The sequence below is a fragment of the Vigna radiata genome, unplaced genomic scaffold (assembly GCF_000741045.1).
Source record: "Vigna radiata var. radiata cultivar VC1973A unplaced genomic scaffold, Vradiata_ver6 scaffold_7, whole genome shotgun sequence".
NCBI lineage: Eukaryota > Viridiplantae > Streptophyta > Magnoliopsida > Fabales > Fabaceae > Vigna > Vigna radiata.
Window position 1 is genome coordinate 1,588,197 of NW_014543262.1, and position 10,347 is coordinate 1,598,543.

Sequence of the window (10,347 nt, forward strand, 5' to 3'; positions counted from 1 at the left end):
ATTATGAATAGGGTGTGGGTACCATGCTAGTATTTACCTAATCGGGTTTGCGTGTATGACCAGTTTAGATAAACGTTATCACTTACCATCATAAGCAAATTTTGCTTTCACAATTAATTAATATTCACTATTATTCTTTAACATTATTCTGTGATGATAAAGATAAACCAATAGGTTGTACCATCTGCAAGACTCACCAAAGGAGAAAATGAGGTAAAAAACAAAACACATTTATTACTACTTTTAACTAAGTAAAGAAATATTTAAGTCCTCTTAATCTACCACTTTCTCTACAACCATCTAAGGAGACATGTAGGCCAAAAATTTATGACCAAAATAATAATAATAATAAATAATACCTATTATTATTCTTCAAGAGAAAATCCCTTAACCCTTTGGTATTTTATCAGTAATTTTAGATAAAAAGAGAGAGAATTGATTTTCTTTCATTAAAATGCTAATGATCATTAAGAAGGACAATGAAAATAAGTTCCATTTTTAAAAAAAGATAAAATAAAGTAAAAATAATTAAAAAAAAAATAGCAAAATTCATTGTATCAATCCTTTTTGTATGTTTTTTTCTTTATTTTCTACCAAAACGTTTTTAAATTTTCTTATTTTTATATAATTTCACTTATTTATTTTACTTTCTTCACAATATTTCCCACCAAAAAATTCAAAAAAATATATCTTTTCAAATCTTTTATTCATTATAGAGTAAAAATTATGTCATATTGATAATAAATGTATATATACGTATCTTACAAGGTCATCTATTTGACATCACCAAAAAATTTATACATTTATTTTGGTAAAATATTTTCTGAAAATTTGATTTATTTCTATTACTGGAGATATATAGATAGATAAATAATGAGATGATTAGCATAATATAAAAATAATTAATAAATGTGTGATAATGATAAATGTAGTGAATTTAGTAAGTGATAATTTATCGCAATAGAAAAATAAATAATGATATTTAGACAATATTTTTTTGACAACATTTGAACGTCATTTACGTGTCATTCTGTTATTGGTTTATAGTGATAAAGTGATGAGAATAATAATTATGATAATTGCTAAAAAAAATCAAAGAGAAAAAAATTTACCTATAGACTAACAATTCAAAACCTCAATAAATCTTCACATATATAGTTGTTGAACATACGAAACTTAAACTTTTACTTATATTACTTTTTCATTATATCAGAAAATATTTTTATGATGATAATAATTAAAAAAATGATTAATATATCAATTTAACTAAAAATATCTGCACATATAAGTAATTATATATTTTCTTATTTATTAATTGAATGAATATCACATAATACAAACTTTTCTTTCTTTGTTGACAATATGCAAGTGATGTCAATGTTGGCGTGGTTTTTTCTGGAAAGCCTAAGATGCTAATGGGATGATCGACACGTACAAAATGTCTTGGGAAGCAAAACTTGGCTAAACCTAAAACTGACACACATGTTCCTTTTTTTCCTTTTGTTCATATGGATTTTGAGGTTTATTGGTTATGATATTTTTTATTTTCTACGTATTTACTGCCTTTGTTCCTTTATACTGGTTAATTAAAAATTAATCTTAATTAACCACTTAGTTATCACAACTTTGATTCTTTACTAGTTAAAAAAACTTTATATATATATATATATATATATATATATATATATATATATATATATAAAATGGACCCAAAATTCATTGTAGCCGTAAATGAAAAGGGGACATGCATTAAAACTATGTTTAGATATTTTTAATACTATGTTTTTGTAATGCCCATGAAAAGGAAAGTAGTGAGGGAGGGGCAGAAAAAAAAATACAACAACCATCTTGCCTTATTATTTTATAACTTGGCTTTTTAAGATAAGAAATGTTGATAAAAAATAATTTTAACCATACACTAAGTAATTTATCACAATAAACTATGATAAGTGTAAACCCGTCACAATTTCATAAATTAATTTTGTAATTTATACTCATACAAATAATGATAGACACAAAAAGAAATATCATGCATGCTGTAGATGGAAATAGTCTTGGCCTAATAAACATTAACATCTTCACCCTTTTATTGTGATTGCAACCAGTGAATCATATCTTACTTAGAGTATTAATCACATGACAAGACTATTAGGACATCTAACTAAAATAATCTAAACATATTTGAGTAATATGTTATAAGTACATTTTTTATCACGAAAAAGAAATATAAAGAGATTTTGATGAAAGAAAAAACTTTTGTATTGAAATAACTCAATATCACAAAACTGGTTTGTAAGTTGAGGTTTACACTTCATTTATATATTATAAATTGATCTTATCTCTAGTCGATGTGAGACTTTCAACAATTTGTGTTAATAAGTAGATTTTAAGTCGAATTCAATTTTATAAAACCAACTTATAAAGTGAGATTTATACTTGAAAATAGAAAATTTTAGAAGATAGTTTGTTTTATTTAATTTTTGTAGATAGAAATATATATGTAAAGATGAAAAGAGTTTGAAAGTAGATGAAAAAGGAGTAGGAGGATGGGAAGATTGGGTTATACGTACAAGTATGTGTTGTAGATAGTTACACGAAGGTCAATTCTTTGTGGGGTAGGTCTTTGATTAACACATTCAAACTCATCCGTGGAAGAGGATGGAATCCTTCAAGCCTCCTCTTTAATGCTTTTTACTCCAAGGACCGACCACTTCTCTTTATTTTATGCATCATTTCTTCAACTATTAATGCCTTTCAACCATTCCAAAATACCTGCTTAGTCAAATTAATTATCCTTATCACTTTTACTTATCCAATACTACCACTACAATTCAAATTGATTGAACTCGTATATTATTAATATGGTATTACTCAAGGGAGTCTCTTAAAAACATAACATTGCTTGCTTCACATCTAAATAATTATTTATGCTATTTAATAATTTGATTTATTGTCAACACTACAAAAATTGTTCTATGTAGACTGTCAATGGCATAAAGCCTACTACAAATTCACGCGGTAATTAATTGAAGATGATACATAATGGAAAGAGTTATTGTGAATTGAATAAGCAAAAATGGTATCTAAAGGCATAATAATAGGTAATTAAGTATTGTGAATGAAAGAAGTGAAAGTGATTGAAAGTTGGAATAGATCATAAGTAAAAACCAAAGCATATGTAATGAAGAAATTTGTTTCGGTGATAAGCCCCTTTATTCTAATGCTTAAGGTTCTTGTGAGCGTAAAGAAACTGGTGGATGAAAGTGTAACCCTTTGTTCTATTTTTTTAATTCAATTTTTTTTCTGCAATTGATCTCTTTTCTTACCGATTAAAGATGCCCCTTTATGGATTTTGCTACATTTTTTGTTGTTAATGTCAATTTATGTTTTCCCTTTTCTTATTGGGTACTATTTTTGTTGTTCTAACTCAATTTCATTTCTATTTTGAGTCTTACATTCAACTTCTGCATTCTTGTATCCATTTGAGTATCCATTTTTTTAGTAATTCGTGTTTTGAAGTTTAACAAACAATGTTTAACGAAATAACATCTAATAAAATTTATCGATAATGTTTTTAGCGATGGATTTTTGACCATCGGTAAGCTGTCAATAATTTTAATTTGCCGACAGATTTTATGCATTATTGACAGATTTTGGACATCAATAATATCAATTTTTCTTGTAGTTTCTTTTGTCCTATGAACAGACTCAAACAATATAAGCTTATAGAGAATAACAATGTAACCATAATAATAGCAAAAGTTCTTTTAATATCTTCCGCGAGTCCTCCTTTTATAACTTTCTTCGAGAGATGACCGTTACTCAAAGAGAGTTGACCTTCTTGAGAGTAAGTGGTTTATCGAATGAAGATATGTACTTTTCTATGCCTTGGGAAGAGCAACATTGCTTTCACAATTAGAACTTGTACGACTATGGTAGGATATAAAACTTTAACAAACATTTCAGGAATGTCTTTTTATTTCACAACATCTTTTTAATCCACTTATAGTGCTTCTGAGTAGATATTAGTATTGTCAATATTTGCACAAATAAAAAGAAAAAAAACTTAATAGATAAGATATAGTACACAAATACATTTAATGATTTATACGTTGATAGAGTGTTGAAGTATAATTCGTAAAACAAACATTTTGTACAAGAGTTTAGATAAATCCGACCAAAAATCACAACTTCAAAATGAAAAAAAAAATGTGACGGTTTGGTTTCAATTTTTTTTCATTTCACGTGGACTTCAGAGTTTTTTGTTTTTGTCAAATGTTTTAAATTTTAAAGTTTTAAAATTAATATTTTATCTTAATTCTATTAATTTGACTTTTTAAACATAGTTTAATATAATGTTGTAATTTTTATTTTTATAATTTTAGTTAACTTCAATAATTAATCAAATTATTTATGTTAATTGAATGTAATTTTGAAAAATTTAAAGCAATAGTACTAAGATATATGTTCTCAGTATGATAAATAGTTGAATTCAGTTATTTATATTGATTGAATGTAATTTTTTAATAACTTGAGAAAATAAATGTTATAAAAATTATTTATTATCGTAGATATGAACAATTTTGCAGATCATAACTTTTGTTCCGATAATAAGAACATTTTTAAGATTGTTTTGATAGAATTTAACCATTTTATTAAGAATATGACTTTGGTTTACGACACGTTTGAGGGTTAGAATAAAGTTTAGATCCGTATAAATAAACCAACAATTCTCATTTTAGATTTGATTAAATTGAATTTTGTAAGTGTTATAAATATTATCTAGAATGTACATTGGATCAACAAATATTAGTAATATTAGTAGTTGTAAATGATAACAAGGTAAATAATTGAAGAACTTAAAACTTTTCACAATACCAATCACAAATTCGCACACAATTTAGATTACAATCTCACCCATCCATTGGCATAAAGTGCATAGACGACTACTAAAAATGCTATATTATGCCATTAGTTTTCACATATATTTTAGTATTTTCCCAATTGCATTCCATTTACATAAATAATTTGATTAATTAATTAAATTAACTAATATTATAAAAATAAAAATTACAGTATCATGGTCAATTATTTTAAAAAATTCCAATAAATAAAATCCACAAAATTACACTCACCTACAACAACAAAATACCTCTAATTAAGCACAAAATATGAGTTTTTTAAAACTTCAAATTAAACATCATTGCTAAAATAAATCAGGAGTTATTAAACAATATTCCCTACATTATAAAATTATACGCGGAATCAACTTCTTAAAAAAATAATAGAAAAAAAATATGTGAAAACGTACTTAATTACAACTTTAAGAAATAAAAAACAAACACGAAAACGTCTCTATCTTTAAAAAGAACACTAAAAATGTAATGAAATGAAACCACAATTTTATGTAAAACAAAAAAAAAAGAAAAGATAAAAATAACTCTTAAACATAACTTTTTTTGTTTAAACCCTTTTTTGGTTCCCTTAAGTTTCGATGTTCAGTTTAGTCCCCGCTTTAAAAAATGTCAACCTTTAATCATTAAGGTTGTTCATGTCACAAGTTTTTCATTAAGTGATTTGTTGTTCATAACACCTTCCGTTAACAAATCACAAAATATTGGATACCTGAATTGATACATTTTTCATATCATAGGAACTAAAGGTTATTGACATTTTTAAAAGTAGAGACTAAACTGAACATCAGAACTTAACTTAGAGACAAAAAACGGTTTAAACCTAACTTTTTTTTTTCTTTTGTTAGAAATGTTATTTTGATGGATAAATACTTTTTACATGTGATATTACTAAAATTATAAAGGTTTATTATTTATCGTCATTTTACCTTTTTAATATGTTAAATAAATGTAAATAAGTGTGTCTTTTTTATCAAAACAAATGTTTTTTTAGTAGTTTTTTTATAATTTTTTTACAACCGTTTAATTGAAATTTCGTTTCAAATAAACAAATCAATAAAACAGTGACATTGTCAAAAAAAATTATTAAAAAAAAAGTTGTGAAAACATCGTTATCATTCTTATTATTTTCTTGTTTTAAGATCATATCTCGAAGCATGTCATACTTTAGAGAGTCTCTCCCTACGTTGTACTACTTACACATAGAATACAATTTATGTTGAAGTGTTGTTTTAGCATAATGTGGATGAAAGTCGGGGTTTGAGCAGTTGCATAGAAGATCGTTATTCCTTTTACACAGAAGAGGGAGTAATTAAGATCAATGGAAAGTGACACAACCTAAGTACTAACACACTACTTCAGTACATCCCACAGCTCGGACACATGCTTAAGAAGAGGATCTCGCTGCTCCTCATAAAGAAGCAAAGCACCCACACACACACTCTCTCTCATACCACAACCTCAATTTTCATCAAAATTCAACCTTTTTTTTCCATCATCTTTCATTCTTTTACATTCTGTTGCTCTAAGTACTTCTATCACTCCAAAAAGGCCAAAAAGATAACATAAGAGCCTCAAATTTGACACCACAGAAAAGTGAAAGCATTACTTGTTATGGAACCATATACAACATAGTTCCATGTCTCCTTCATATGTATATAACTATTTCATTTATATATATTTATATATATATAATATGATAACGGATATTGAGGGTAACATCTTTCTTTACAAGCTAACAAGTACAAATTAAATATTTATCCTGCACAATAACAGACAAGTAACCACAAATCATTATTCATTTGTTCCAGATTCTGTAAACATTCCCCAAAAGCCAGAAGCAACCTTACCAAAATCTCTAACCCCTCTGAGGATCCTTACGGCACTTTCTGCTCCTCTCTGTGAAAATTTCATTTATTGTTAGCTGTCCGCTAAATTTTGGCAGTACCACACATTCAATTGTGCAGAGGGTAATGAAAATGAAAATGAAAATGAAAATGAAAAACCAAGTATTCGTTGGAAAATAATGAATGCCACAATTAAGTTTGGTTTGAATTTTACGTTTGGTTAGGGACTTAAATTTTAATAAATCAGAAGAATAGATTAGAAGAAAAATGTAGACTTCACTGGGAAGCTCAATTTATTAGATGTCGACAAAAGTTGTATATGGTGATTGATTAGTGTGAAGCAAACAGTTTGAAGGGAAATAAAAGAGAAGGGTAAGAAATATTAAATTAGATTAAGTTTTGGTGTGAAGGTGGCACGTGACCGAGAAAAGAAAAGAAAGGAAAAAGAGAGAAAATGGTTAAACTCCTCAGTGGCTGACTTTGGTTTCCACATTGACTGCATAATTATAAAGGTAGTAAAAGAGTTAGGTGACTTAGCTTGGTAGATGAAGGATGGTAAATCTCTTAAGTTTTCCTTTCATCAAAGTCATCCAGTATATAAACCACTCACATGCATTGGTACTATTTGCAACCTCTCTTGGGAAGTTTGGCCTAGCTAGAAAAGGAGATCAGTGCGTATTCAGTTTTTGGGGAGAAAGAAAGAAGGTGGATTCAACCAAAGAAACCCATGGGGAGGCCTCCTTGCTGTGACAAAGTTGGCATCAAGAAAGGTCCATGGACACCTGAGGAGGATATCATCCTTGTCTCATACATCCAAGAACATGGTCCAGGAAATTGGAGATCAGTGCCTACTAATACTGGTAATCAATTACCTAATTTCAACATCTCCTACAATTATATCTTCAAATCCTTTTCCTTTTTTCCTTACTTTATCTATATCTATTATTATCAAACTCTCTTCTTCTTCTTCTTCTTGAATCAAACTGATCATATATAGTTCAAACCTTTTTCTTTAAAAGGGTTGTCAAGGTGCAGCAAAAGTTGCAGGCTTAGATGGACAAATTACCTCAGGCCAGGAATCAAGAGAGGGAACTTCACTCCCCATGAGGAAGGAATGATAATTCATTTGCAAGCTCTACTGGGTAACAAGTAATTCTCGGTCAAATATCATAATTTTATCTTCTCAACAACAAAAGGAGAATCAATATAGATATATATATATATGTATATAGCATGAAGAACTAAACATCAAAATCAGATGCTTTTTATTACTTATTTGTTTATGATTTTAGCATATATATATATATGTATATATGCATATGATATGCCTGAATCTGTGAAGTTGTTGATTGTTGAGCAGATGGGCAGCCATAGCTTCGTATCTTCCCCAAAGAACAGATAATGATATCAAGAATTATTGGAACACCCATCTAAAGAAGAAGCTTAAGAAATTTCAAGCTGCCATAGATCCCCACTCAGCATCAGACTCAGCCACCAGTGGTCAGTATCTACCAAAGAGCTTTAACGACAGAAGAAGTTTAGACATGAGCAGCAGCAACAATAACCATGTCTCATCCGTTAGGCTTAGTCAGTCTCAGTCCTCCACATATGCCTCAAGCACTGAGAACATCTCAAGACTCTTGGAAGGTTGGATGAGATCTTCCCCAAAGCCACTCAAGAGATCCCAAGATCAAGAGCTCCAAAGCATTGATGATGATAACAACAACAACAGTAACAACAACTTTGAGACCACTAATAAACTGGTGAAGTGTGCATCGCTGCCTGCTTTGAACCTTCACCATCAGCACAAAAGAAACAAAGATGAGCAAGAGGGTGGCGTAGATATGGCTTCTCATGAAGAGTTTGATTCTATTTTGTCCTTTGAGAACCTAAACAATGCTGCTTGGGACAAGTCCACATGCGATTCCATGCCTGATAAGAGTCCTGAAGCTGCTGCGGAATCTTCTCACGAAGTCTCTCAAGAAGAGAGAATTAGGCAAAAATCTGAGAACAACAGTGCTCCTCCATTGTCATTTCTTGAGAAGTGGCTCTTAGATGAAAGCGTTGGTCAAGTGGAGGAGATGATGGAGTTATCTCCAATGTTCTAATTGACATGGAAATCACAATCCCTATAAGTTTGGGATGTGACATTCAAAATCATATATGACTAGCCAGAAGAAAGAAGAGAAAGGAAACTCTTCAGAGATCTGACTAGGGTTTAATCCATTACATGGGTTGAGGCTCTCAGAAGCAGCTGGGGTCTCCTCCAACTTGTAACTTGGAAACTTTATCAATGGTTTAATTATTTCAAGTAATACTATGCTTAGTGCATGTTGCTCTTTCTCTTGTAGAAACTTCAAATTAATGTTAACTTCAGTCCAAGAATAATGATAAGAATAATTCAATAACAGTTATATATTCAAAGGCTTTTGGTGGTAAAATATCTGCATGAAGATTCATTTTGAATATCTCTATGTGGTTTCTTTAGCAAATTACTATATCCGCTAAAAAGGAAAAGTGAAGAAGTTGAAAAAATGAAGAACAGTTAGTTAATTTAGTGTGGAGAGAGAGATGTTAATTAGCATATATGAGCTCAAGTGTCAATAATTGACGTAGGGAAAAAATTGATGTGACTAGAGTGTCCATGTGTACAAGTTAATGTACACATAAAAATCTTTGATGTTGTGGCCAGAAACCTTTATCGCCCTACTCTATGAATTGTTATGCTAAATCACAGTTGAATTATTAATTATCAGTAAATCAATCAGATGTATGGAAACAAACCATGGCTGCTACTACTACCTAGCATTTTGAATTTTATTTCTCTTTCATTAATGATTCAAAGAAATTAAAAGGGCATCTAAATTTGGTACCAGTGACATATAATATGAAAGATGACCTTTTCACTTGTTTACATAAATTTTCTTGTGTATCAGAAAAATCACAGAATTGTTCATAACAGTATAAGTTCATAACACTATCTCCTAATAATTGATTAATTGATATGAGCATTAATTATAATTAAGTTTTGTTATGTGGGATGGGACCATGGATTGCATTTTGCTAATTAAGCATGAAATGAAGTCTAGAAAAGAGGAAGAATAGCCATATCTGAGTGAAACATGATGCTGTCACGAAAGTCTTGCTAACAAATAAGGGAAATGGGTGCTTCAAACTCCTTTTCTTTTGGAAAAAAATGGTATGGGAAGCATGTGATTTCTTTTTACCTTTCGGTGTGAGAAGCTGTCTACCATTGCTAATATCATGCTTGCCATATATATATACATATATTTATATATATGCTTATAACTTTCACAAGATGGAACAATTGGGGCTGCAATCCTCTGCTCCTACGGTGCATCTAACCATCATCTTTCTACCCTACTTCGACCAATCACTTTTTCCTCCTTCTTAAAAAAGAAATATTAACAATGGACCTTTTTTTTATTCGTTAAAATTTCTAACTTTTAACCAATTTTAGAATGTGTAGTTACTTATACCCATCTATAGCTAAAAAGTGATCCTAATTGTTTGCAAAAATGTTAAATACTTTGAGTTATAGACTAGTCTATATATATATATATTCA

General features: G+C 29.4%; 1 protein-coding gene across 1 annotated transcript; it reads left to right on the forward strand.

The window, feature by feature from the left end:
* The first annotated feature begins 7,364 nt into the window (after positions 1 to 7,364).
* LOC106753795 (myb-related protein 306) lies at positions 7,365 to 9,091 on the forward strand. Its single transcript, XM_014635651.2, has 3 exons — positions 7,365 to 7,620; positions 7,780 to 7,909; positions 8,121 to 9,091. The coding sequence occupies exons 1-3, from the start codon at positions 7,488 to 7,490 to the stop codon at positions 8,866 to 8,868; spliced, it is 1,011 nt and encodes a 336-aa protein (XP_014491137.1). The 5' UTR covers positions 7,365 to 7,487; the 3' UTR covers positions 8,869 to 9,091.
* The last annotated feature ends 1,256 nt before the right edge of the window (positions 9,092 to 10,347 follow it).

What these genes read in the sequence shown, in the direction of transcription:
- LOC106753795 (XM_014635651.2), top strand. Translation starts at nt 7,488, where the DNA reads ATGGGGAGGCCTCCTTGCTGTGACAAAGTTGGCATCAAGAAAGGTCCA. An exon ending in ATCAGTGCCTACTAATACTG is followed by an intron (nt 7,621 to 7,779) that starts GTAATCAATTAC and finishes TTTCTTTAAAAG; the next exon opens with GGTTGTCAAGGTGCAGCAAA. An exon ending in CAAGCTCTACTGGGTAACAA is followed by an intron (nt 7,910 to 8,120) that starts GTAATTCTCGGT and finishes ATTGTTGAGCAG; the next exon opens with ATGGGCAGCCATAGCTTCGT.